The 27,999-nt window shown below is 52.4% G+C and overlaps 2 protein-coding genes across 2 annotated transcripts in view; both read left to right on the forward strand.

Annotated features, from left to right (window-relative positions):
• The window catches only part of LOC117884964 (alpha-2-macroglobulin-like), a gene marked incomplete at its 3' end in the record, with an annotated part of 185,606 nt that overhangs the window by 45,964 nt on the left and 111,643 nt on the right, over positions 1-27,999 (forward strand).
• On the forward strand, positions 193-27,989 carry LOC117884973 (alpha-2-macroglobulin-like). Its single transcript, XM_034786045.1, has 21 exons — positions 193-339; positions 1,229-1,325; positions 2,891-3,020; positions 3,691-3,919; positions 5,055-5,181; positions 5,800-5,921; positions 10,615-10,666; positions 11,517-11,600; positions 12,088-12,264; positions 13,887-13,971; positions 15,204-15,360; positions 15,705-15,779; positions 16,629-16,791; positions 20,030-20,253; positions 21,274-21,492; positions 21,771-21,898; positions 23,208-23,298; positions 24,865-24,933; positions 25,508-25,610; positions 26,552-26,593; positions 27,823-27,989. Exons 2-21 carry the CDS (start codon positions 1,232-1,234, stop codon positions 27,846-27,848), a joined length of 2,397 nt encoding a protein of 798 aa, XP_034641936.1. The 5' UTR covers positions 193-339; positions 1,229-1,231; the 3' UTR covers positions 27,849-27,989.

The following is a 27,999-nucleotide window of genomic DNA, read 5'->3' on the forward strand; positions in this document are numbered from 1 at the left end:
GTGAGGAAATCTTCTGAACTAGCAGCGATTTAGCGCACTAAAGGGAGACGTGGCGCTCACCTTGAGAACGTTGTAGGCGTCCCCTTCACCGTCAGGAGAAATGGGTCTGTAGATGAATCCATTTATAATGACGTCGTCGAGTTCCACACAAGGATTATCGTCTTCTTCCTCCAAATGATGCTCCCGGTAAAGGAGATCAGGGGTTATAATTACCGGGAGCATCATTTGGAGGAAGAAGACGATAATCCTTGTGTGGAACTCGACGACGTCATTATAAATGGATTCATCTACAGACCCATTTCTCCTGACGGTGAAGGGGACGCCTACAACGTTCTCAAGGTGAGCGCCACGTCTCCCTTTAGTGCGCTAAATCGCTGCTAGTTCAGAAGATTTCCTCACCTGATGCTGTCTGAGCTGGGTGCATGTTAGCCAGCACATTCGAGGTAATAACTAAAGCTGGGCCAGAAAACCCCAGATGGGAACACCCTAGCTTTGGGAACTGAATGCCTCTTTCCCCATCATTAATTTAAACACGACAAGGAGACGTCCTAACAGCTGGGGCAAAAAAATAGAGCCCAGATATGGGCAACTCCACCTCTGCAGCCATTTTGTCAAAGAGATCCTGTCCCACACGCTCTCCATCCCGTCTACATAGATCTCTGTGAAGTGCCAGTCTCCATTTTATCTACACACGCACAGATGTGCGGAGTGCCGCTCTGAGCCAGCACCCAGGGTAATTATCCAGCCTCAGCTAGTGAGGGTTTGGTGTCCTGCGGGATCTCAGGTTTGTTCCCAGTGGGACTTGCTCCAAAATCACCCAAACCCCAGCACACCTGACAATGACTGTTAGGCGTCTCAGCAGAGAGGCAGGGGATGGACTGGGCCAGAGAGCCTGAACTCCCTCCAGGGCAGGTCCAAGGCAAGCCGGCAGGGGCTGAGTGCACGGCGCAAGCTTGCACTGCTCATGCCTTTGATGAACCTGCTCTGAGAACACAGAGGACGTCCATCTCCAGCTGCTGGTCCAGCGCCTTCACTGACATAGACCTCGCCCTTCGCTTCCCACCAGCCACACTGGCATTGACGTCTCAGGCCTTAGTATCTGCTCTTGCAATGACCCATCCCTGCACTGTGATAAGCCCATCAGAACCCGATCCAGTCCAGATGGCATGTTTATCTCCCGACGTATGGTTTACTTTACCACATGGCTGTCTGGGTTATCTTTTTACAGGCGATGGGTTTAAAAGTCTTCACAAGCACCAAGGTCCAGAAGCCCAGACTCTGCATGGAGAGAATGTACAGTAGAACATATGTACCTCCCGTGGCTGGTAATGGCAGTAAAAGAACTTGCTTTGTTTTACCCTGCTTATACCCTCCGTTAGGTGCGTTTCCTGCTGCCCTCCCTTTCACCCTCTCCTCTGCATGGAAATTAGACCAATTGGACCAGATTCTGATCTCAGCTATGCTGGCCAAAATCCACTAACGTCAGTCCTGAAATAGGAATCTGGTCCATTTCCACCTGCTTGCTCACCTACCTGCTTGCTCCACCTGCTTGCTAACCTTCCACCAGCTAAGGAAATATGCACTGTTGTAACTACACTGATGCAGTGGCAGCTTGCATCCCCTAATGTAGATTTGGTGCACTGGCACAAAACGGCTGCTAAATCTTGTTGACTTTGGTTGCAGCTCTCTCAACCTGGAACAGGACAATTTCCGCTTTCAGGTTTTCACCTTCCAGCAAGTGCTAGAGAAAAACCTAAGCAGAAAGAGAGCCAGGTTCAATGGGGAGGGAGAGTGAACCCAGGGGGAGAGTTTAGGATTGGGAAGCAGGAAATCTGTACTCCATTCTCAGCTCTCCCATCAACTTGAACTTGAATGAATCATTTCACTTCTTTGTGCCTTAATATTCCTATCTGTAAAAGGGGACTAATTATACTTACACAGCCTTGTGAAAAGCTCTGAGATTAGATGGCTAAATAATAGTGTTAATTATGCTCTCAGTTACACTAGTGAAAATGAAGAGTAACCAGATCCGATTACTGACCCTCTAATCCAATGTCCCCATTCCTACTGTAGAACATCAGACTACTGGTCTATATATGTCAGTGTCCTGCCTCCTGACCATATTGGATCAGCACTGTCGTCTTTTTAGTGCAGGATCCCTCTTCAGACAGTGGCCAATGGTGGTTGCTTCCGGGTAAGGTGGAAAACCTTGGTAATACACCTCACTGTGCAGTACTGTGGGGCAAATTTCTTCCTGGCCTACGGTTTCTTATCAACTTGTATCCTGATGCACGATGACTGATATCCCCGATCCTGTGAATCCTAGCTGGTGTCACTAGTGTTGCTGCTGCTCTTAGTCATATACAAAAACATTTTTTTCCCCTGTGAATCTGACTTAGCTACTGCATCTATAATGTCTTGGGGCAGTGAGTTCCACAGGCTGATTCCATATTGAAGTGGATATAGGCAGGGCTCTAGGGGATACTTCAACACAGTCATTACTTCTGGGCTTCCCATGCACTCTGGGATTGGAGGTGGGGGAATAAATATGTCCATCCATCCATCCCACCCCTGTAACGGGTGCAGAAGTCTTTAGAAAGCAAACAGTTTGAGATCACAATAGGGCAATAGAGATGTTTTTTCAATGGCTTTGAAAAAGGTTCTAAAAAGATGATGACGCTGGGAGTGGCGTGAGGAAGAGAATAATTGGTTGCAAGCAGAGACAGGTCTAAGTTTGGGTCTGAACATGGCTGAAGTTTATGAGGAAGGGTTATTAGATCTAGGGTTTAGGATCAGGCCTATCACTAACTGTAAACAAAGTGCCATAATTTAGAATAAGGTCTAACATATTATGTCCTCTCTCCCCTTGCCACACATACATTTGCGACAGCTGGACTGATGGATTTCTCCCATTTCGAGCGCATCCCCGATCATTTGGATCACATCATAGATCATGGCCCAGTGGAGACCATCCGGAAGTATTTCCCTGAGACGTGGATTTGGGATTTAGTTCCAGTGAAGTAAGTGATGTTTATGGGATGTGGTGAGTGTGGTCAACTGGGTTACACAGACACTCGGAAGAAGTTGCTCAGACACCCATGAGATGTGCTTATATCCTTCTGTGATAGATGGAGTACCTTTTGTAGATAGACTAGAGAGAGACAAGCATGAGGGATGGATAGGCAGGTAGAGGAAAGGCGGGAAGTAACTAGTTCTACCAATACACCACATCCACTCCTTCTCCTCTCAGTAACTGGGAGACAATTAATTGTGTGGATCACAATGGACAGTCCCCTGTTAAAAGAGAGAGAGAGAGTGTGTGTGTGCGTGTGTGTGTGATGTAATTTCTCTTTGGTCTCGGCTCTGGTGCAAAAGTCAGTACTAGCTATGCATTTCATCCTTTTCTATAGCTGTGTGTCTGAGGGATTTTCTGTTGTTCACCGTGGAACCCCACCCCCAGTCTTGTTACTTGGATGATTCTTATGCGGAGCTGGATGTAGGATGGGATGGGAGGAAGTGGTCTGTGGTGAGCCTACAATAGCCAACCAGCATGCACACCCCCAGTGCTCCTGAGGGACCCTGCAGTTACAAAAGGGGGGGGTGTTAATTCAGGATGCTGTGAGAGACACAGTTGTTTTCCCCAAAGCTAGGAAAGCTCCCCAGATCTCCTTGTTCTTGTTTTGTCACTAGGTCTGTCGGAAGTGCTGATTTGGATGTGACCATCCCCGACACCATCACAGAATGGAAAGCCAACGCGTTCTGCACTTCAAGTGATACTGGCTTTGGCCTGTCCCCGACCGTGTCCCTCAGAGCCTTCCAGCCCTTCTTCGTGGAGCTCACCCTGCCTTACTCCGTGGTGCGCGGCGAGGCCTTCACGCTAAGGGCCACTGTCTTCAACTACCTGACCCGCTGCATCAGGGTAAGGGACACTCGCAGCTTTGCTCAGCAGGGGCCAGGGAGGAGACCACATGAGCCAGTTGCAACATGGCTTCCCATCCACAGGAGGCAGCTGATTGTCCCCTAGGAAAGTGTCGTATTACAGTGGAAAGAAATGGGTGATGGAAAGGAGGAATCTGATTGGCTCCTAGGTGTGTGTTACTATAGGGGTACAGAGTGGGCGTTATGAAAGAAGGAATCTGTTTGGCTGACAAAGGTTTGCGAGCTGCAGATATACCTGACACCAACTTCCTGTGTGGCTGAAGGCACCTGGCCTTAGACCTCCTGTGCCTATCTCATGACCCCATGGTAAGCAAGGTACCTGGTGTGACCACACACTGTGCATCAGCCCTTACTCTAGTGGAGACTCCAGGCTTCCTGAAATGGACACATGTGCTTGGCCTTTGGCCTCACGCCGCACAACACCCCCTGCTGCACTACAGCCGCTGGGAAACTCGCTGGCCTGTTGCATCCATGGAAACGGCACTGACTCTTTAGCCCCACTAGCCTGCAGTGTATTCCTGCTCCAGCACAAGGGACTGGAGGGGACTCAGGAAGGGGGGTCCCTGCAAAATTGTGGTGACTTTTCTCTCAGCTTTTATTTAAATGGGTTTCATTCTAGATAAAGTGAAGCGGGAACAAGCTTTACAGTGTTAAGGGCCCCCAAGGCCCTCTCATCCGCTTCCCCATCCCTTTCTTGCCCTTTGCTACGCTCACTGATGGTCCCCAATTCTGTTCCCTCTCAGCTATTCCCAGATAGACCCCCCGCCCCTCACTGCCTGCACTTCCCCTCCTCCCCTAACAAGACACCAGAGGGCTCTCAGACTCATACCAAGGTGGTAAATTTGGGGTCACCACTTTGTCTTTATTCCCACAACTGGTCCCGGGTCCCTCAGGCCCTGCAATCACCTGTTTCTTCAGGGCCATGCACCCAACTCTCTGCCCATCCTCAGTCTCCTGCACCTCCCCAAACCTCAGTACCCCTCAGCTTTCCCCACCTCAATCCCTGCCCCACCAAATCCCTGTGGCCCCCAAACTCCCTGCCCCCTCTCCTCCCCTGCACTGTCCCATCTCCATTTACCCCCAAACCCTAGAACCTGTCTCTGTACAATTGACAGGTCAGCATCTCACTGGCTCCATCTGATGACTTCCGGGCTACCCCTGTGGAGAAGGAAGAAGAATCTTATTGTCTGTGTGTGAACGGACGGAAAACAATGTCTTGGGCTGTGACCCCAAAATCTCTGGGTAAGGGACTTGGCAACTCCAAAATCTCAGGATCAGGGACTAATGGATGGCTCCAAAACCTCTGTGAAAGGGACCAAGTGGCTCTGAAATTTCTGGATCAGATACTGGATGGCTCCAACCTCTCTGGAAGGGACTGATCCGCTGTGAAAGGAGGAAGGCTGGCCTTGTGGCTGAGGCGCTGGACTGGACTCGGGAGACCTGGATTCAGTGTCCTGCTCTTGGGCAAGTCAGTGTCCCCGTGCCTCAGTTTCCCCATCTAATTACTGTGATGGGGGCCATATAAATACCTGGATTGACAGCCTGGTTGGGTCTGAAATTTCTGGAAAAGGAAGATGATGGCTCTGAAACCCTGCAGGGGTCTGGGCGGCAGAATCTGAAGACCTGACCCTGCACTCCCCTCCTCTCCATCTTGCCCTGCCGCATTTGGTGTAGACATTGGCGCCGAGGGGTTGGAAGGCCACTGCAGAGCTGTGCTAAAGTGCTAGCCTGCACAATGTGACTTGAGCTCTGCCCTCTTTAGAGAGGTTTCCATGTAATCAAAGCAGAACACCAAGCGAATGACACGGACACCTCTGTAGCTGCAGTGCCTGGCAGAACACTTATCCTCCTTTGTTTCAGGTAATGTGGATTTCTCAGTGAGCGCTGAGGCCCTGAAGACAGATCTGCCCTGCGGGAACGAGGTAGTGGAGACCCTGGACAAAGGGCGGAAGGACACAGTGATCAAACAGCTGTTAGTAGAGGTAGGTGGGCTGTTTGGTCTCTGTGGTGTAGAGAAGCCATGATAACTTACTGCTGTGTCGTGACAACTGATATAATGCTGCAGGTCTTCTTGGTTTTATAGGGAAGCCATAATGACTTAATATGATCTCAGCAATAACACGTTCTCTAACGCTGTAAAGGGAAGCCTAACCAAAAGAAGGCTGAGGAGAGATATGATTGCTCTCTATAAATATAAGAGGAATAAATACAAGGGAGGGAGAGGAATTATTTAAGCTCAGTACCAATGTGGACACAAGAAAAAATGGATATAAACTGGCCATCAGGAAGTTTAGACTTGAAATTAGATGAAGGTTTCTAACCATCAGAGGAGTGAAGTTGTGGAACAGCCTTCCAAGTGGGGGCAAAAGACATATTTGGCTTAAAGGCTAAGCTTGATAAGTTTATGGAGGGGATGGTATAATGGGATAGCCTAATTTGGGCAATTAATTGGTCTTTGACTATTAGCGGTAAATATGCCCAATGGCTTGTGATGGGATGTTAGATGGGGTGGGATCTGAGTTACTACAAAGAATTCTTTCCTGGGTGTCTGGCTGGTGAGTCTTTCCCACATACTCAAGGTTTAGCTGATCTCCATATTTGGGGTCGGGAAGGAATTTTCCTCCAGGGCAGATTGGCAGAGGCCCTGGCGTTTTTTCGCCTTCCTCTGCAGCATGGGGCACGGGTCACTTGCTGGAGGATTCTCTGCACCTTGAAGGCTTTAAACCATGATTTGACGACTTCAATGGCTCAGACATAGGTTTGATACAGGAGTGGGTGAGTGAGATTCTGTGGCCTAAGTTGTGCAGGAGGTCAGACTAGACGATCATAATGGTCCCTTCTGACCTTAAAGTCTATGAGTCTATGATTCTATAACTTCTTACAGAAAAATATTGGTATCTTGTTACACCGTGTGATTGAAATAATAAGCAAAGGTGATAAGTTTCTCACAGCCATGTCTTTTGGGACAGAAACCAAAGGAGAGTCCAAAGGAGAGCAACAAAAATGATAAGAGGTTTAGAAAACCTGACATATGAGGAAAGGTTGAAAGAATTGTGCATGTTTAGTCTAGAGAAGAGATGGCTGAGGGGAGAACAAGATAACAGTCTTCAAATATGTGCTATAAAGGGAATGGTGATCAATTGTTCTCCATGCCCACCAAGGATAAAACAAGAAGTAGTTGGCTTAGATTGCAGCAAGAGAGATTTAGGTGTGATACCAGGAATAACTTTCTAACTGTAAGGGTAGGTAAACACTGGCCCAGGTTACCAGGGAAGGCTGCGGATTCCCCATTATTGCAGGTTTAAGAACAGTTTGGACAAACACCTGTCCAGGATAGTCTAGGTGTACTTGGCTCTGCCATATTCTGAGCGGGGATGGATTAGATGACCTCTCAAGGGCCCTTCTAGCCCTACATTTCTATGATTCTGTCCTGTTACAGTCAATCTGTTTTGGCTTTTGCTTTAAAGTTATCCTATATGCCAAGTGAAATTTGAATGATAACTTGGCTACTTTTTCAATATATAGGGACCCAAAGAAATGTGAAACACTCCACAAAAAAATTCAAAATAAGTGATTTCTAAACCTCTTCAGCTGAAGAAGTATTCACTTTGCTTCTGTCACATTAGTGGAAATGTCCAACTTCATCTTTGGCGGATCTGACAGTTCTGGAAACACAGAGATTTATTTTTCTTAGAATTATGAAGGAGATGAAAATTGGGCTTAAAATAATAGGAGCCTCGTGCAGGGGCGGCTCCAGGTACCAGCACAGCAAGCGCGTGCCTGGGGCGGCAAGCTGCAGGGGGCGGCATGCCGGTCGCCGTGAGGGCGGCAGTTAGGCAGCCTTCGGCGGCATGCCTGCGGGAGGTCCATCAGTCCCGTGGCTTCGGCGGCAATTTGGCGGCGGAGACGCCGAAGGTGCGGGACCAGCAGATCACCCGCAGAAATGCTGCTGAATCCACGTGACCAGCGGACCGCCCACAGGCGTGCTGCCGAAGGCCGCCTGACTGCCGTGCTTGGGGCGGCAAAAAACATAGAGTAACTCCTGGCCTAGTGGCACCTTTATGGAATGTAGGGGGTGTACTGGTCTTGCCCTGTTATTTTAAAGAACTGACTAGTGCACCACTGAATCAGAAATGCTCATCTGTGTGCGCTAGGCTAACAAAGAGTTAGAGCTGGTTGGAAAACAAGATTTTTTTTCCCCAGTGAATTTTTCATCATAAAAAAAAACTTTAACAAATCTTTGATCACTGCATTTGGATTTCAAAACTAAACTCAACAGCAGATTTGTCACTGAGATTAATTTTGAAAAGACATTTGGAAACAAAACAAAAAACGTTCCTATTGACCACAAATGTTGTTTTAGTGTGAGGGGGAGGGGGGCGGTGTCAACTTTTGGATTCTCCCCCGTCCTGCCTGCCATACACACACACTTTTAAAAACTTTTTACCTTTTCCGACTGAAGAAAGAGAGGTAAAGGTTTTTTAAAAGTGTGAAAAAGTGAGGGAAAGCCCCTTTTCACACTTGGCTACTGGTTTCCACCTGGCAAAAGTTGGAAAACAATTATAAAAAGGGGGGAAACCTATTATTCTCAGAATAAAAAATTGCGGGGGAGGGGTGTGTTCCAAAAACAAAAGTTGTTTTGACTAAACCCTTTTTTTTCACAATATTTAGTTCCTGAGTTTTAGTCAAAATTGTTTTGGTCATCTCAATAAATAACAGGGCTTCTTCTTTAGCTCAAGCCATGGGGGTCCGGGCCTTTGGAGCAGGAGGAGCTGAGTTCTATTTCTACTGTAGCCCTACAGGACTAATTGGCCACAGTGTGTAATGGTGAATTTCTAGGTGGCTCTGCAGTCACTACAATATGTCATTTCAGGGCACTGAGCGCTTTGGCCCTGACCCAGCAAAGCTTGCTTTACTTTAGGCACATGACTTGTCCCATTGACCTCAGACAGCCTTAAAGTTAAACACTTGGCAGGATCGAGCCCCTACATCCCTTCATTAGCATCACAGCATATTATCAGCACCCGCACATGGTGTAAAGCTGGAAGTTCTCTCTGCGTAACAATTGTAAGGGGACTGCTGCCCTCTTACTAACATTCAGTGGGGCTGTTTTGGTTGCTAGCTCCCAGCACTAAAAGGGGAAGTGTCGATGGGAAATCAGGAGCCTGAGACTGACAGTCCCCAGGAACAATGGGGAGAGGCCAGTGCTCCAGATCAGCCTGATTGACAGGGCGGGCAGGCTAATCAGAGAGTCAGGAGGCCAAGGGGGTCCCGTCCTCTGTGTGAACTGGAATGGCCTGGGTCAGACAGAGTGGGGCTGAGCTAAGGAGAGAGCAGGGGCCCGAGCTAAGCTGCTGGGAGCAGAGCTGCAGCCCCAAAGCCAGAGCACCGCCCAGAGAGAGCAGAACTGCAGCAACCAGAGCCAGAGGGGCCAGACAAGCAGCCAGGGAGCAGGTCAGAGCTGGGAGCAGAGTCACAGAAGCAGCCCACAGAGCAGACCTGTTCTGGGGCAGAGCTGTAGCAACCAGAGTCAGAGAGGCCAGAGAAGCAGCCCAGGGAGCTGAAGGCAGAGCAGCAGCAGCAGCGCTGAGGCAGTGTGAAGCCGGAGCTGGGGCTGGAGCCGTCCGGAGCTGGGTGCGGTGAGCAGCTGGGGAGAGGAGGGGAACCCTGGGCAGTGGGCCCAGCACAGGGAGACGCCTCAGCCAAGAGGCTCTGCAGGCCAGACTTGGAGGGGGATCGTAACCCTGTCAGGGCGGGAGCAACGCTGGGAAAAAGGGTCCTGCCACCTAGAGCCTGAGAGCATGTGGCCACCGCCAGAGCAAGTGTCCAACCCGCAGCATCTCTGCAGCACAGCCAGGGCCTGAGAAGGAGCCTGGGACCTACAAGGAACAGACTGTGACCTGCCCTGACATTCCAGAGACACTGTTTGTGATGTTCCCTGCCACAGAGCGGGGTGATGTTTCCTTCAACCTTTCCCATTTTTCCTTATTCTTTTTTAAAATTAATTGTTAATTAAACAACTTGTATTTGCTTTAAATTGTATGAAATGATCAGTGGGTCAGGGAGGTGCCCAGTGCAAAGAGAGTACCCCGGAGTGGGGACACCCTAGCCCCTGTCCTGGGTGACCACCGCAGGGTTGGGGGTCGAGCCCCCCAGGAATCCTGGGCCCAGCCTTGTCAGGGTTTACGAGGAATCTGCCAGACAGGAGAGTGGAAGGGGAGTCCTCAAGGGCAGGGAGGCCTCTAGGTAAAGGAAGTGGGAGCGAGGACTCAGATCCTTTCAGTAGCCCACTTCACCGGGGTAGTGCAGAAGCCAGGAAAGTTCCCCACAATAGCGGGACCATTCCCCCGCTTACACAAGGAAAGTCCACGTTTTACGGTGTGCTAGCAGCAACTAATCACCCGTGGTAGAACACTGCAATATCCTCCCCTGGGGAGTGAGGAGGCAATAACTTGTTAGTAGCCGATTTCCAACTATTAGCTGCTGGCTTCATGAGAATTATTATTACATGAGAATTTGCAAGTCTCTTTCTTTCTTTTTATTTCTTCTCCCCAGCATTGTCCCTTCTCCCCATCACCCCTGGCCAGATGTTTCTGAAACCAGGTGCTCAGTGTCTCTGCAGGTTCTCACCTTTCTCATTTTCCTTCCCCTTCCCTGTTCCTCCCCAACCCGAAGCCTGAAGGGTATGAGAAGGAAACGACCTACAACTTCCTGCTCTGTGCAGCTGGTAAGAACCCCACCCCTCCTGACCTGCCTCTGCAAAGGGAAGGGTGGAAACCCCAGATGTCCGAGGGGAAGAGCTAACTAGAAGCAGTAATCTGGAACTGAAGAAAGTGGGACACCTCCAGCTGGATAACAAGGAAACGTTTCCTAACACTGAAGGCCTGGAATGGCCCCCATGGGAAGGGCTGGAAGCATAGGTTTCCTGGCCCGGGTCCTGGGGGGATGGGCTAGATGGGATTTAATGTAGGGTTACCATACGTCCGTTTTTTCCCGGACATATCCTGCTTTTCGGCAATCAAACCCCCGTCCAGGGGGGAATTGCCGAAAAGCCAAACATGTCCGGGAAAATGCCGTCCGGGCACTTCCCCTCCCACGGCTGCTCTGCTCCGCTCCTCCCCTCTCAGACTTTAAGAGCCGAGCTGCCCGAGCCAGCGCTACTGGCTTCGGCCAGCCCCCCCTGCCAGGGCCCGTCGAGGGTCCTCTTTTTTTATTTATTTAATGGGGCTTTCCCCTTCTCTCACTCTCTGATTCCATGGAGTGAAATTACAAACTGGAAGGTGCCAGGGAAAGAGCTGGAAACTGCAGTTCCCTTGTCTCACCAGGTGGTGGCACCTCGCTCCATGTGAAGGGCTGGGATGGCGGGTGAGGGGATCCACGCCTGAGAGGGGAGTTGGGGATGCGTGGGGGGTTCACTATAAAGCGATGGACGAATGGAGCTGCTAAAGGCAGGGAGCCCCAGTGCAGTGCCAGGGGAAAGACAGCAGCAGGGCAGTGTCCTAGCTCCTGTGCTGGGGCCTGGTCACTGCTACACGGGGGGATTTTACTACAATCCCATCTATGTCACTTTTCCCCAGGAAAGACAGCGCCGCAGCCAATGTCCCTGAAGCTCCCAGAGAACGTGGTGCAGGGCTCGGCCAGAGCCTATTTCTCAGTGCTGGGTAAGTGAGGCAGTTCGAAGAGCCTGGCTGTGGGTGCTGCTGCCGTCCCTTCCCCGTGCCTGATCGGGTACTGGTCTTTCCACCCGTTCTACTCCTCACCCCGTTGTGCACCCGTCACAGCCCCTCCATTTATCCCCCAGCTACCCACTGCTGTAGTCTCTATCTAGCACTTCACCCCTTTTTCTCTCTCCTTCCCCCCACCTCTGCCTCTGGGCCCACGACTCTAGCTATTCGTCCAGCCTAGTGCTCCCATCTGTCCTTCCAGCAGCACGCCCTTCACTTTGCCTTTCATGTGTCCCTTCTCTCTCAGAGCATATTTCTCTGTCTTCTTTCTCTGTGTTGTGTGTGTCTCTCTCTTTCCCTCTTATTGCCTGTGATCTCACAAGCCTCTTATGGATGCCTCAAACTGGCATCCTTGCTCTGCGGTGCACTCTGCCTCCGCAGGCCGGCTCTGGGCCACACTGACTCCCTGTGTCTCCATCCCCAGGCGATATCCTGGGCACAGCCATGCAGAACCTGCAGCAGCTCCTCCAGATGCCCTTCGGCTGTGGGGAGCAGAACATGGTCCTGTTTGCCCCCAACATCTACGTCCTGGACTATCTGAATAAGACGGGGCAGCTGAGCGAGGAGACCAAATCCAAGGCCATTGGATACTTAGTCAGCGGTGAGGAGGGACGGGGCTTTTGTTTCTTCACTTGCTCCCTTCCAAGCTTGTGCTGGGAGCTTTTTGTGTCTGCCTTGCTCAGATAATGCTCCAACTGGGAAGGATGGACAGACTGAGGGGACCACCTGCCTTTTAGGGGGGAGGGGGAACGCACTTGTATCTTCTCAGCCCTGTCATCCCATTGCTCTCCAGTGTGTGAGCCCAGTGGTAATTCACTCTTACCCAGCAAACCAGACTCGGCTCCCTAGATGGCCTATAGGCCTTCCTAGCCACCAGTGTATTGGCAGCACTGTCACAACTGACCCCTCATCATTCACCTTTGAACCAGGGCCTCTGACACCCCCTCCGCGCCAATCCTGCACCAGAGGTCAGAGGTTCCCTTTCCCAGGAGCTACTCTGAGTAGTTACTTCATTAATGGTTGGTGTTACAATAGATCACTTCCCAACAGGGGGTGCCATAGCATGGTAGCATGCTTAGATCTAGGGTGACATCTAGGAACGTAGAAACTCTAGTCTCTGGAAGTGCTCGATGCGAGAAGGTGGGTCCATGTGGATGAATGACAGCCGGGGTGCTGCACTGCACTGGGTTCACTGGGTGCATTTCTGCTGATGACATGCAAGGCGGAGAAGAGCTGGGTTGGTTCTGCAGGTCTGGCAGCAGTAAATGGAGCAAAACCTGGGTTTAAGCTTGTTTTCACTAGGGGAGATGTGTCTATTTGTGACACATTTAGCTGACTTGTAGTTTTAATACATGGTAGTTGATCATGGTAAACTCTAGGCTCCTCGCTAAGGTTAACTCAACCAGCTAACATGTGTGAAACTACAAGTGCCTTGTCTGTGTTAGGATTGAAACACATGTTAGCTAGCAATGTTGGTAATGCTCCTTTATTCCTAATGTGGACATGACCTTTGCCAGTAAAGCCAGTAGCCATGACTCTGAACACACACGGGGCAGAGCTGCTGAGTGACAAGGGGCCCTTTCCACATAGTCACCTTTTCAGAACAGCCCCAGTTTGGGTCACACCTTTGATTATTCCTCATTCTCCATTTCTGCTCCACTCTGTTTTTAATGAGGGTTAGCAATCTTTCAGAGACAGCCTTCCCATTTATTTTAGGTGCTGCAAAGGGATCCTTGAACCTGGTATAGGTGGCTAGTAGATGCACATCATAACCCTGTTGCCTGTACTTTCTTTTAATGCCTAACAGAAAACCCAGGCCTCTCTGCTGAGACACTGGGGCTGTTTTTAGGAATGGGAGGCCTGCCTGGCTTGTGTACTCTACATCGGACCTGCTTCTGCGTCTAAGGCTTGATCTAAACCCAGCTTTGTACCAGTGTAACTTTCAGTTAGGAGGTGATATTTTACCAAAATAATTTAATCAGTACAACCCCTAGTGTGGATGCAGTTCTAGCCCTTTCCCATCTGGGAACAAGCTGTACTGGTATTAGCACTTTTATACTATCCTAACTACTTCCACACTGGGGGATTCACAGCATTTTAATGTTACTGGTACAATTAAAGCAGGATGTTTGTGTGTAGACAGGGCTGAAAATTCTCTTTTCCTGGCTGACGTCTACACCTGGACTTCATTGCAGTAAAACCCAATTTCATTCTCCCTTTCAGGTTACCAGACACAGCTGAATTACAAACACCGGGACGGCTCCTACAGCACTTTTGGGCCACGTTATGGGCAATCAGGGAACACCTGGTAAGATTTCAGTGCTGCTGAATTCTTTCCCTTCTCTTGTTATAACCTGGAGCTTGCCCATTGTTAACAGGTGCTGATCATGAAGGGGCGGAGGAGAGGGGAGGAGCTCTAGAGCTGATGATGTGGGATAAGGCAACTATGGGAGGTGGTAGGGAAGGGAGATCTCCTTTAGTTCATATGCTAGAGGCCTGCGATTTTGGATTAATAACCATTTACAGCCCCCCTGATTCCCTGCTCATCTCAGGTTAGAGCAGCCTGGGGCCTGTTCTAACTTGCTCCAGGTGGTCACAGTCCCCTGAGGACCATACATCAGCTCGGTGTGTCCAGAACACAGCACACTCTAGCCACTCACTCTCTGTACCAGGGGCTATATGGAGGGTGGCATAAAAGTGCCGGCCAAAGATTCCCCTGCTGGGTGACTTGCTGGTAGTTTCAGCTCCCTTTGTGTTACCTGAGCAGGGTGCAGGGGTCAGAATAGGGTAGAGAATCCACCCAGAAGTCCTGATTGTGGATACTTGTCCTTTCTGAAATTATGTGTTTGACCCTCCGATGGAAAATTTGGCCACCACTGCCCTCAGGATAATGAGGTGGCTGTTAACTCAGGGTGGAGCCATCACAGCCCCTCAATGCTTAGTGCATGCCTTGCTGGGTGAAGAAACAGGTTCTGCAGGGAGTGGTGGGTGGGCAACTCTGTAGGGGTTGCTCTTCTCTCTGCCGCTACTGACTCTATGGTGTGGTGCTAGGGGGCGCTGTGCTGCAGGGAGCGGGGCGGGTGGCTCAGTAAGGGGCATTCTCCCTCTGAGTGCTGACCCCAGTCTGATGCTAGGGGGTGCTATGCTGCTGTTTTTATAATAAGAAAGTGCAGAGCCAGTGTCCTGGCCATTCCTGGTCACTGAAGATTGTGGGCTGTTCTCCCAAGGGTTCTGGACAACCACCTTCTACCCCCTAAACTGTGCCCTGGCCGTTTGAAACCAATGCAGGAAGCTGGCTCACTTCCTGTCCTATAACGGGCAGTTTTGCTGTGCCCTGTCAGACGACTGCTGGGTCTTGCCCCCAGGCTCTGCTGCATGTCAGTAGGTGTCTGAGTGAGATAATGGTTCCCTGTCCCATGGCCACCAGCTCTCTGGCCCCTGCTGCTTCCCCTCAGACTGGCGATGCCCCAGGACCCCGTCCCCTCCAGCGAGCACAGGGCATGGGAGGGAGCTCTCACTGCTGCCCGCTCTCTGTCGCAGGCTGACAGCCTTCGTCCTCAAGTCCTTCGCGCAGGCCCGCTCTCACATCTTCATCGAGGAGAAGCACATCCAGGACGCCCTGGCCTGGCTCGCTGGCAAGCAGAAGGAAAACGGCTGCTTCCGCAGCTCCGGGACGCTCCTGAACAATGCCATAAAGGTAACGTATCCATCCAGCTGGCTTCCCATGGGCCTCATGGGACCCATACAGGACTCCAGTGACACGGAGAAAGCCTGCAACTGTGCATGGGAACAGCTCAGCCACTGCAGCACATGGGGCTGGGACAGGGGGGTTGGAAATGGGGGAGATGGGATCTACCAAGGGAGGCAAGAGTGGGGGAGAACCATACTGTACATGGAGCGACCATGGGTAGGGGAAAGAAGAGGGGCAGATACCTGGAAGCTACCATAGTGTGGGAAGAACAGGGATGTAGAACGCTCCTGGGAGGAGGGGCCAGTGGGCGGGGTTTCAGGGTTAATGTCTCTCTCTGTGGTTCCCTGCAGGGCGGGGTGGACGATGAGGTCACGCTGTCTGCCTACATCACCATCGCGCTGCTGGAGATTCCTCTGCCCGTCACTGTACGTACCTGTAACCCCTCAAGCCACAGACAGAGCTGGGGACCCCCCAGTCAGCAGCCTCCCATCCCGAGAGAGAAGCCTTTAAAAAAGGGGGAAATCCAGTCAGAAAAGACTTTAAATTGAGGTCCAAATCTGGAACTAGAATTTCCCTGCAGCTTCCCTTCCAGTCCAGGACGCTGGTTCTGTCTCATCTCTAATCCTTTTATATGATCTTTATTTAAAAACTTTTGAGGCGGCGTTTGCTTGATCCTCTCTTACAAGCCTACAGCTTAGAGTTTTACAGATATTTAATGCTTGGGTAAATAACACTTAACCCCTTGGCAGTTGGCACCAGCCAAATGGGTCCCCATCAAGGGCTGATTTCTGTTCTCCTTCAGTTAGGTCTGCTCCACACCCAGAAGTCGCACTGTTAAAAGTTTTATCATCAGCGAGCAACCGAAAAGACACTACTGGTGCAGTGAGTTGACACTGGGCCAGTTGTGCCAGCGCATTGTGTTCACCTAGTATCAGGCCAGATTGCCAAAAGGGTGGTGCATTGTGGGTAGGCATCCCAGTGCCCTCTGTGCCGCTTTCAGCAGCGCTATCTTGTGGGGAAATGTTGCTATGTAGCTTTCGCTGTGCTTGTGGGAAATGTTCACTCAGCAGTGGGACAAGGTAGCAAGTAGCAGGAACAGCTGGGGCTGTGGAGAATGTGCTGACTGTGTAAAAGCCAGGCGGGCTTCCCATCATTGGGCCCTTGGTTCAAAAGTGCTGCCAGACAGTCTCTGCTAAAGGGAATGTTGCACTGTGGGACTGCAGTGGGCGACCTCTCCCCTCCCTCTATCAGCCCATGTCTCTCTCCCCATACAGCACTCTGTGGTCCGTAATGCTCTGTTCTGTCTGGAGACGGCCGCAGAGCAGGGAGGAAACCATGTGTACACCAGGGCGCTACTGGCCTACGCCTTCGCCCTGGCGGGGAAGGAGAAGCGCAGGGCACTGCTAGACTCGCTTGACAAGGAAGCTGTGAAAGAGGGTGAGAGTTCCCGACGGGCCCTTCTCCTGCATCCCAGCCCACTGGCCCTACATCCCCCACTTGTAAAGTGACCATGTATTGAGAATCATATACAGGTGCTCAGAGGGGAAACCACAGGAGAGGAAAATTAGGAGGGACCAGGACCAGGTGGGAGAACGTTATTTGACTTGAAGAAACAAGATTGAGAGAGAGGCATCCCAGGCAGCCAGAGCCGGGCCCCGGCACATTTCTGACCTCACAGCATGTTGTATCCCTGCCCTTTTAAACTGGTCATTGATTGTATCCTTCAGTATCCAGCCTACCTATTAGGTAAAATGTCAACAATCCCTTTGCATTTGTCTCCCTTGCGTTTGCCCTTTCCCTTGTCCCTGCCTTCCCTCCATTTGCCCCCTTTCTCTACTCTGGAGCTTGTTAGCTTTTCCTCTGTTTGTTTCAGTCTGTTTTCCCCTTTTCTATACTGTGAAATAACTGGTTTCTCCTTCCCCCCAAGTCTCCAAATCTCTCTCCTGCCTCCCACACCAAAAGCTCTCACATACTCCCTTCTTCCCTGCCCACAAAATCACAGGCATACTGTCCCTCTCCACTGCAACACCATCTTCTTGAGCAATGGATGGAGAGGTTTCCTTTGAGGGTACCTCGGCTACTGGCACAGGCCCCTGCATCTCTGGTTCTAACAGTGGAAAGTCCAAGGTGCTTAGGACACCCTTCACCTGTATGTCTCCACTGTCCAGTAACCTGTGTGCATCATCACAGGGGGATCCCATTGGCCGGGGTGACTTTTTGGTTGCTGGACTCAAGAACCACTCTGGGGCTGCACTGACCAAGGACAGAAACTGTGGGTGGCGTGACTGTTGGGTTACTGGATTTAAGACCCTGAGGGGAAAAGGACACTAACAAACTTACTTGGGGGTGGGTTTTTTGCTCATTGTTTGTGTTATGAATCTTGTTTGTGGTGTTTCCCCAACATTATGCCACATTGTTTCCCTCCTTTATTAAAAGGCTTTTGCTTCACTCAGACTCTGTGCTTGCGAGAGGGGAAGTATTGCCTCTTAGAGGCGCCCAGGGGCGTGGTACGTAATTGTCACTGGGTGGGGGATTGAGCCGGTTTTACATTGAGTTATTGAAAAGGAACCCCTAGATACTGAACCCGGCCCTTGTTGCTGCCAACTCTGACGGGCAGAAGGGTTACATTTTTGGGAGTCTCGTCCCTCCATCATAAAATGCCAAGTACAGTTCTACTGTCCTTGATTCACATAACCAGGATAATAACACTTTATTAGTCCTGCCCCAATAACAAAGAGACTGGGGATCCCACAGCAGTCAAAGTGACCATTTGGGCAAGCAGCCCCATCATGCTAGGAGGGGTGGCTGTGCCCATGCAAAGGAGGTCAGCCCCTGAAGTCCTTTTCCACAGCTCACCACCAGGTGTCAGGGTAGAGCTCCTTCTGACTCTGCTTACATGAGGAACCTTTCTTCTGGTATAACTGTGCCCAGACTAGAGGTACCAGTAGAAAAGTTACAGCCCTAACCAAAATAGTTGTAGTGGCACAAAATCTGTGTGTTGGCCATGTCTTAGAAGCGTCTTTTCTCCCTTCCACCCTTCTTGAGTGTCTCTCCCCTCCTCCCCAACCATGTGTGCAGGTTCTCTCCCTCCCTTTCCTGCCCTCCTCCCTAGGATCTCTCACCCAAGGTTTTTCTTTCCTTCTCCCCTGGTTTCTCCCTCCCTCTCCCTCTCCCCGCTCCTTTGGGTCCAGACCATCTCTACCCTCCTCTCCCCCTTTGCCTCAGGAGGATTCCTGTCCCCCCATCCCGTCCCCCCAGGACTGTCGCCCATTTTGAGGAGGGAGCCTGTTGCAGGGGGAGGAAGCAGCTCGGTGACATCTAGCTTCCCCCCCCCCCCTCACAGGCTCTGTTGGCTACAGCAGCCCAGGGGTGGGCCAGCACCGAGAGCAGCTCAGGGGGCAGCAGGTGAGGCAGAGGATGGTTTGGTCCAAGGGGCATTACATGGAGAGAAGCATCAAGGGGGCACATTTTAGGACACTGGGAGATGCCTTACAGCTCCCCAGACATAGGGGGTATTACCAGGGAGGAGAGAGTTGGGGCCGGGTCCCCTTTCCCTAGGGCAAGTTCCTGTGGGGATGGTTTGATTGTTGCTTTTTTTAAGGTGCTGAAATATTCATATAAAGACAAAGGGAACTTTTAAAAAATGAGAGCTGGGGCCGGGGCTGCTGGTGCCTGACTTTGCAGCGACACAGGTGTATCTGGGGGTCCCACCCCCCCACACCTCAGTGCTGTGAGTGAGCATATCGTGAAACCCTGACCAAATAGTACCATTCCCACTGAGCAATAGCACAGCTCTGCCGGTGTCTTCGCTGGCTCCGCTCCATTCCTCACTCCAAGCACTGCTCCTCGCTCTGAACACTCATTCCATGGGAGCGATGGCCCCTGGTCAGCACAGAGTGACGTCTGCTCCCTATAGCAACAGACAAACAAAGAGGAGAAGCCTGATGTTTGGACTGATAAAATGAAAAAACAGATCATTCCGGGGGGCCCAAATTAAGGTCCTGGTGTCCCAGGAAATCCCAGGAAGAACTGGGACTGTGCTGGTAAGACAAGGACTTATGGGTTCTTCACCCTGCTAGAGTGGGGTGTGACAGTCACTGCTGTAACCCTTTGGCCTTGAGCGCCTGGGGCCACTTAGCGACCTCACACTTTTTGAATCAAAGAGCCCAATAAAGGCTGCTACTGTCCATTCCTGGGATGTGCTAAAATAAAAAAAAAATAAAATAATGGAGATATCCCATCTCCTAGAACTGGAAGGGACCTTGAAAGGTCATAGAGTCCAGCCCCCTGCCTTCACTAGCAGGACCAAGTACTGATTTTGCCCCAGATCCCCAAGTGGCCCCCTCAAGGATTGAACTCACAACCCTGGGTTTAGCAGGCCAATGCTCAAACCACTGAGCTATCCCTCCCCCCCCATAAAGGGGATGTAGGCACAGAGGTGGCAGCCTGATTAGTCACTGAGTGTTCGTACCACAAGGTTTGTATAAATCCACTAGATCAGCAAGTGAGGGACTATTTAATCCTTTCACGTCTCATGTCAATATGCCAAACGAGCACAGGGGGCTCTGTTCTCCCACCCGCAGCAGCAGAAGGTCAATAACCCCTTAGAAATGGCATGTACTAAGCATCTGTATTTCCTTCTCTCCTGCCCTCCCTCTCCCTTCTCCCGCTGCAGATGGCTCCATTCACTGGCAGAGGCCTGGGAAGGAGCCGAAAGCCGATCTCCCCTTCTTTCACCCCCGTGCTCCTTCCGCCGAGGTGGAGATGACGTCCTACGTGCTCCTCGCTTATCTCACCACTCAGCCGTGGCCATCCCAAGACGACCTGTCATTAGCAGTTCAAATTGCAAAGTGGATCAGCAAGCAGCAGAATCCCAACGGGGGCTTCTCCTCCACCCAGGTGAGTGGTTCTCCTCCCCAGCCTCAGACACCCAGGGCAGGAGGAAGAGGCAGACAGGAGAGGGCAGGAGACAGACAAGCAACCTGGTGGATGGGGGAGGCTGCCCTGGGGAGGGGGCAGTCCCCTCATTGTACAGTTTAGATCATGGGATAGTCACAGCATGGAGCATAGTGACATCCAATCCCCACAGGCTCCGGCAGGATAATGAGGCGAGAGACTGGAAAAGTGATGCTCCTGTGTACGGAGGGCAGAAGATTCGCCCAGAGCATCCCCAGCTGCCCCCAGCACTGACCTCATCCAGCCAGGCCAATTCAGCTCGGGAGCTGAGGCCTCCCCAGAGAAGCAGCAGCAGCCAGTCACTTCCAGACACACCCAGGGGGAAGCGCCATCCTGAGTGATGACCAAACAGGAGGTGCCATCTCCCCCTTTGAGCAGGCACAGGCCATGCTGGTGCTTGGAGGCTGGAACCTCCAGGAATGACCTCTCTAGACAGGACCAATCATTGGCCCCATGTTCCACCATTTCCCTGGTTGGCTTGATACCCACAGGGCTGAAAGACTTCCTTATACTCCATTACTGAGCCTCCTGGCTGCCTCGCCATGGTCCTCTCTGAGCCACAGGCAGCTCCCATTTCACTTGGTCTGTCTGTCCTGAGCTGCCCCTTTGGGCAGGTGTCTTCATGGGAGGGTGGGTGGTATCTTCCCCCAGCTCCTTTCAGTGGAGTGTCAGAAATACCAGATCCCCAAAGTTCCCAAAGGTATTTAGACACCTGGCTGCTTTCAATGGGAGAGAGGTGCCTAAATACCTTGGAGGATCTGGGCCCAAGGGAATAGGGAGCATGGCGTGTGCTGGTGATGGGGAGAGAATGGCTGAAAATGGGAAAAGCCGACCTTTCTGTCTCTCTTCTCCACCTGAGCAGGGCATTGGTGTGTTGGAGGAGCTGTCGGGATGGGGACTCCAAGCTCATGGAAATGGCTAATTTATCCCCTTGGGTGCCTGGGCCCATCTCTTGTCTGGCAGGACACAGTGGTGGCGCTCCAGGCCCTGTCCCGATACGGAGCTTCCACCTATGCCAAGAGCGGAGGAGCGTCCACAGTGACCCTGCAATCCACAGGGAATTTCCAGGCCCAGTTCCAGGTGGATCATACGAACCGTCTGCTGCTCCAGCGTGTGGCACTGCCAGAGGTGCCAGGGGACTACAGCACGGGGGTGACAGGAGAAGGATGTGTCTACGTGCAGGTGAGGGACCCTGGGACACGGGGAGAAGGAGAGGCTGCTGCTGAGGGGAGCCCATCTCATTCCCATGGAGATGGCAGGGTGGGTGGGCTGGGTAGGGAGGGAAGGAAAAGAGAGGAAGAGATGGGGGAGGAGAAAATAGGAAAGAGGTGTGAGGAGGAGAGGGAGTTGACAGAGAGAGTTGGGGAATGGGGAGAGAGAGAGAAGAGATAAAGGAAAGAATGAAACTGAGCGGAGGGAAGGAGATGGAGACACACAGAGAAATGTGTATTCTGTTTCAGACCAGCCTGAGGTACAACGTGCTCCCCAAGCCAGGCGAGGCGCCATTCGCTCTGGAGGTGCACACAGTCCCCAAGACATGTGACAGCCCCAGGGCCCAGAGGACCTTTGACATCTCCATAAACATCAGGTAACTCCCCCACGCAGGGCCAGGCCTTCTGGAGCAGCCTTAGGGTTGGGGACACGTCATTCCAAGAGCCTCCAGGGGTGAGGGGAGATCCCAGAAAAGTAGATATAAATCAATATTTTTCTAAAAATTAAAAATGGATTTTTACATTAAATCGTGGTATTTTGTTAATTGCAAGTGCTCTTTTCAATGTCAATCAGATTTTGTATTTCTGTGTTATCAGCTCTTCTCCCCCCCCCCCCAAATTGTTAAAGTGATTGATTTGTCTTGTTACTCTAAGAGCTTCAGTAACATCCTTTGTGTGAGAGAAACAAACTCAGACACAAAACTGCCCGGCCAGTAGCCCGTCCTCTATCTGCAAACACCACCCTCCCACAGAGCGAACTGCCCCCAGTCACAGGAGCTGAATTCTTTGACTTGACCATTCTCCTTCAGCAGGATTTGCAGTCTGAGTTCAATCAGACTCGTGCTCCTAGATCACTTCGGTGCTTTTATAAAACCCACCCTTAGCTGCCAAAATATGGGTTTAGCAGTGTGTATATAAAAAAGCTCACAATTGCTTTGCTAGTGTATGGAAATAACTTCCCAGTGCTAACACTAAACCAGTTTGGATCTGAAGTGACAGAAATTTTATCCCAATAAAACCGATGTTTTTAGTAATAATACAGTTTTAGCCCCTGATGTTGCAAACACTTCTGCACGTGCGCCAGTTTCCTCACCTGTGCCTCTGTTCATTTGACTGGAACTAGGTATCTGCTAAAAAGTTTGCAGAAACAGCACCTTCACTTCCAATATTTTGGTTTTTGTGTGCAGAAGTTTTGTAAAATTCTAATAGGATCCTCGAGCAGTAGTAGCATTTAGAAACACCGGTTTTATAAGTTAGTTCAGCACACACTGTAATCTAAAGTTTTAATTTCACAAACCTTTACACTGATTTTCAAAACCTGAATCACACATAAATCAATTATATTTTTAAAAAATCAAGTTATTTAAATCCCGATTTCAATTGCTCCCTCCTCCTGCCCCCACCAATAATGGGCATATTTTAACTAAACCCCTTATTGGATGGGAAGCCCTGTGCTTGAGGGACTTTCAGCAAACTTACACTGCTCCAGGGCAGGACTGAGGGGCATTGGCAGGGCTGTGTGGGGAGCCCAGGACTGGAATAGTAGGGGCTGCAGGGCAGCAGTGAAAGGTAGTGGCAGGACAGGGGGCCACTGAGGGTGGGAGATGCTGCAGGTCAGGGTTGAGGTGCATCAGCTCTGTGCTGAGATGCATGAAACCTTGTTTCATTTCCCGCTTCGTCTCCCAGTTACACAGGGAAACGCCCCATCTCCAACATGGTCATCGTTGACGTTAAGATGCTGTCAGGATTCATCCCTGTGAAGACATCAGTGAGGAAGGTAACGGCCCTTCTGTGTATGGGCGGCAGCTCCCCAGGGGTATCTGCCCCACACCCCAGCGGAATCCAGCTCCCCACAACCCCAACCTCACGCAGTGGCCATCCAGGGCCCTTTGACTCCAACCTCACTTGAGTGGTATTTGGCCCCAGGTTAGCTCCAAACCCCAACCCCTCATTTGCAGTCTGGCCCCTCCCTAGTCCCTTCTCCAGCATGAGGACCCCCCTTCTCTCCCGTCTCTTTGATCCCATCTTTTCTTTCTGACCCTCCTCTGATCCTCCACTCCTTCCCCGTCCCATCCCATCCCCCTGAGCTCCTACTCAGTGACTCCCTGATGAATTGTTATGCATAGGGTGAGCAGGCCCGGTTGGAGGCACCTCACAGTCTCCCTTGGAGGGGGCAGCGTTCCTGTAAGAGGAAGTCAGGATGGGCTCATGGGGTACTTGGGGGAAAGAATGAGGAGCCTCCACCTCCCTGTGCCCCTCTCTGCTCCCCCAGGCCCAAGAACCCTCCCCCTCCCCCCACAAACACACACTGCAGCTCCTGAGCCCACCCCAGGCCCTGCATCTTCTCAGGGAGACCCAGATGGTGGGAGGTGCCCCTTCAGGGGCCCTGAGGTGAGATCTCACCAGATTAATGAAGCCTGTGAGAACAGGGAAGGCAGTGCCCACAGCCACAACCCTCCCCTCAGGGGACGGGTCAGACACTGAGCTGATGCTGCACTTGATAGAGGTCCAGTCCCACAGGGTGACTTAGGGTTGCCAGATATTTCAAAACGACAAGCCCTAATGACTCTCAAAACAAGCCCCAAATGCACCACTCCTTGAACAACCAACCGTAAGCACTGAGGATATATTCCTCCCGCCTTCCCCACATAACACCCCCACACACACACTGCGACACCCCCCACACTCTTTGCCAAACCGGATGATCCATGGTGGCAGGTAGCCCCATAGGGGCCTGCCCACCACAGGGCTGACTCACTAAAAGAGCCGTGCACCCACCCGTGGAGATTGACTGCCTGGTCAGGACGCTGGTCCCAGGTCCAGCCATACAGCTGCCAGCACCTCTAAGCAAGAACCTCCTAACACCACCCCCTGCACCCAGTGATTGTGGGAGGGCTCTGGCATGCACAAGGGTGACTCCAAGTGCCAGTGAGGCAGGGAGGGTGTCTGATTGTTGCCAGCTGGGGCCCTTAGTCTTACCAGGGGTATTGGAGTTTGGGGAGTCCAGGCTAGTGCTCCTCTAAGTCCTCTGTCTGCTGAGCTGTCTCCCAATCCATCCTGTCTTTCTGCCACGGTCGCAGTCTTCTTGCTGCCACTGGCAGCCGCGGGCAGGGTGCCACATGGTGGGCAGCGTGGTGGGTGGTGGCGGCCTGGTCCCTGGGTCAGGTTTTGGAATTCGGACGCTCTCAATCTGGGGCATTTCACACCTCAGTGCACTAGGTGGGTAGGGCCACGCTAGAGACCACCGCTTCCTTTAAGGCACCAGCATCCCATTGCTTAGGGCTCTGGGGGGTTTGAAGCTGGGCTCAGTTACATCCTGCTTCTCTCCCTTGGCCACTGGCAGCTGGAAGGACATCACCACATCCACCGCACAGAACTGAGCACCAACCACGTGCTGCTCTACATGGAGCAGGTGAGTGCTCAGATGGGGCCGGGATGGGCCAAGGAGAGTTACCTCCATCGTACCTGCGATAGAGGCACTGAGTGGAGGGAATCTCCCAGGCCAGGGCCAGGAAAGACAAACCCATGTATCCCCCGCCAGCTGCTGCTGCTCCTCAGTATTTCCCTTCAGCACTTCCTGCTCCCCCAACATACAGAGCCTACGGGTACCGGGGAGAGCGGCTCGTACCCGGGGCGGGGGAGGGCAGGGCTTCTTCCTCCTCCCCCAGGGCCTGATCCTTGCCGGCCTTGCAGCCAAGGGGGGCAGATGCTGGACCTGCAGGATCATGGCGGGGGGTAATGGGGGGACAGAGGAGGGAGCAGGGCCGTCTCTACCATTTTTGACACCCCAAGCCAAAAAAAAAAAAAAAAAAGCTGCTCTGACTGTGCCGCCCCAAGAATGGATGGAATGTCGCCCCTTAGCCTGTGCCGCCCCACCGCTTCCTCCGCTGGTGCCTGGAGCCAGCCCTGGGGGGCAGATGGGGAAGGAGATGATGAGGTGGCTCAGAGCGTCCTCCTGAGTCTCATCTGTTTTCCCCCGACCCCAGGTGAGCAATGTGACTCAGAGCTTCTCCTTTGCGGTGGAGCAGGACTTCCCCGTGCAGAGCCTGAAGCCGGCACTGGTGAAAGTCTACGATTACTATGAGACGGGTGCGTGTGGGGGCAGGGCTGCGGGGACGTTAGCTCCCATGAGCCTGTCACAGGGATGGGAGAGGCCACAGCCAGAGCCACAGGGGGACCCTCTGGGCTCGGGATTGTGTTTGGCCTCGTTCTCTCGATGATCCACCTCCACACTCCTGTGCTGCCTCCTGAGGGTGGGGACAGGGATGGGGCTGAGCTGAGAAACTCACACCAGCACTGCCTCCTCAGTGACTGCCCATACAGGTTCAAAGGGCAAACCCCATTCCCTTCTCCTCCTGCTTCCACTGAGCTGAATGGCCCTGCCGCCACCATCCCTAACACTGGTTTGCCCCATGCAGACAGCATCCCCCTCTCATCTCTGGACACAACAGTCCCATCTCAGCAGCGTAACCCCTCTCCCAGATGAGAGTGTGGGGCACACCGGGATTATGGGCGAGGGATCATATTCCACTGACCTCATGCTCGCACCACGAGCCCCAGACCCCTCCCACACTGTAGAGGGAAGGTGCCAACCCAGGTGGGTCAGAGCCAAAAGGATATGGGAGGGTCCTGGATTCAGATCCTGCCCTGAGATCCCAGCTCTGGGGGTGATCTGGGGGAGGCACATTCGCTCCTCCACCTCCCCAGCTAGGACATCGGGTGACAAAACCAGAGCCCAACAGCAACCCCGGCGGTTGTGTGTCAGATGAGGTGCAAACAGACATAGGGCACCTGGCACAGACCCGCTGGAGATGCCTGTTGCGCTGTAGCCTTGGGGTAACTTTTGCCTTCCTCCCATGGAGCCCAGCTGAGGTTCCCCCAGTGCCCCTGGAGACAGGGCTCCCTCCCCTCCTGCCTGAGATCTCTGGTGCGGTGCCAGCTGTCTGCCGCAGGGCCCGGTGGAAGTGCGAGGAGTCCTGCTTGGGTCTCACACAGCCCTGATCACATCTCCCTTCCCTTGTGTCTTCCAGATGAATTTGCCATCGCTGAGTACAGCGCCCCCTGCAGCAAAGGTAGCGTATGAAGAGCCATTTCCTCCCCTCGTCCTGCTCACAGCACCCCCGGATCTACTCCCCACTGCGAGAGCTCAGCTCCAGGCGTGCATCCCCGGTGCAGTCGGAGCTGGTTGCTGCACTGGGGTTTTTTGCCTGTACTGATGGCGTCTTTGCTTATTCCGGGGGACAGATGCTCCTTTCATCTCTCACTTTACACATCTCCCTGCTGCAGCCTCTGCCTCGTGAGCCGTATTGAAACTGTGTCATTGCAGTGGTTTATGAGAGGCACTTCCAGGGGCGGGGCAAAGGCTCCAGCCCAATCAGAGCCAGCAAGTCCCTGCCATCTCCCTGGGTCACTTGTCTGTGTGACGTTTTCAGAGATGGGCTGTCCCGGCTCAGATCAAATAAGAACCTGAGGCCGCTCAGCCTGTCCTCTAAGCTCAGACTCCTTGCACCCCCCTTTCCCCAGCAGCTGGGTCTGAACTTCCTGCTTCTGGGTAGGATCAGAGGAGCCAAAATATCCGTGACAGGGAGGATCAGAGAGTGAATGAAAGAACCAAAGCACAGGAGAGCCAGACAGACAGAGGAGGGGAGGGTCTCCCAGCAGCAGGACTCAGCAGAAGCCTCCTTTTCCCAGCCCTTGTTCTGCAGGTCTGAGAGGCCCAGGGAAGGATCTCAGCATCCAGGGGCTTCTCTGGGCTCCATTCCCCCTGGTGCTGATCCACAGGCAGCTGCTCAGTCCCAGTGTAGGGAGCTCCCTTCCCTCCCCTGGGCACTGCTGGCTCTTGTGTAAATGGATTCACTCCAGTCTGCGCTGCGTCCCATAGGAACAAAGGGGCAGGGAGAGAACGTGCTCCTCGGATCCGCACCTCACTCCCGAAGTCAATGTCCGAGCTGAACCTCAGCATGTCTATGGCACCGGGTATCTTGTGGCCCCACGTCCATCCCAGCTGGGCTGCCTTCCTGCCACATGGCTGCACTGCAGTGTCAGACACAGCAGGGATGGTTCCAGCCAGACCCTAGGCTGACACAGCCAGCGCTGGATGAGGCATGGCCCTGCCCTTGGTGGGGAGATGTCAGGGCCATAGAACCTCCTGTCCAGGGGCCTGGCAGTGCTGTGCTCCCTGCGGTGGAGAAGCCGTGCCCAGCCCTGGATGCGTGTTTTTGGCTCTGTGCCCAAGCCTAGGGGAGGCGTGGCAATTCTCTTCTCTAAACCCCTCCTGTTCCCGCTCCTTTTCCCCTCACAGTGGGAGCCGAGCAGAGCAACGTATGAGGGATGGAGTCATGTTCCCAGCCTCCCGCGTCCCACCTGCTTAGCCCCTGCACAGGCTGAGGTGGATGGATGGAGCGACAGAGAAAACAGCAGTAAAAAGAGGGAAACAAACATTACAAATAAATGAATTCACCAACCTGACCAATGGCTC

This window comes from Trachemys scripta, chromosome 1, assembly GCF_013100865.1.
Source record: "Trachemys scripta elegans isolate TJP31775 chromosome 1, CAS_Tse_1.0, whole genome shotgun sequence".
Lineage (NCBI taxonomy): Eukaryota > Metazoa > Chordata > Testudines > Emydidae > Trachemys > Trachemys scripta.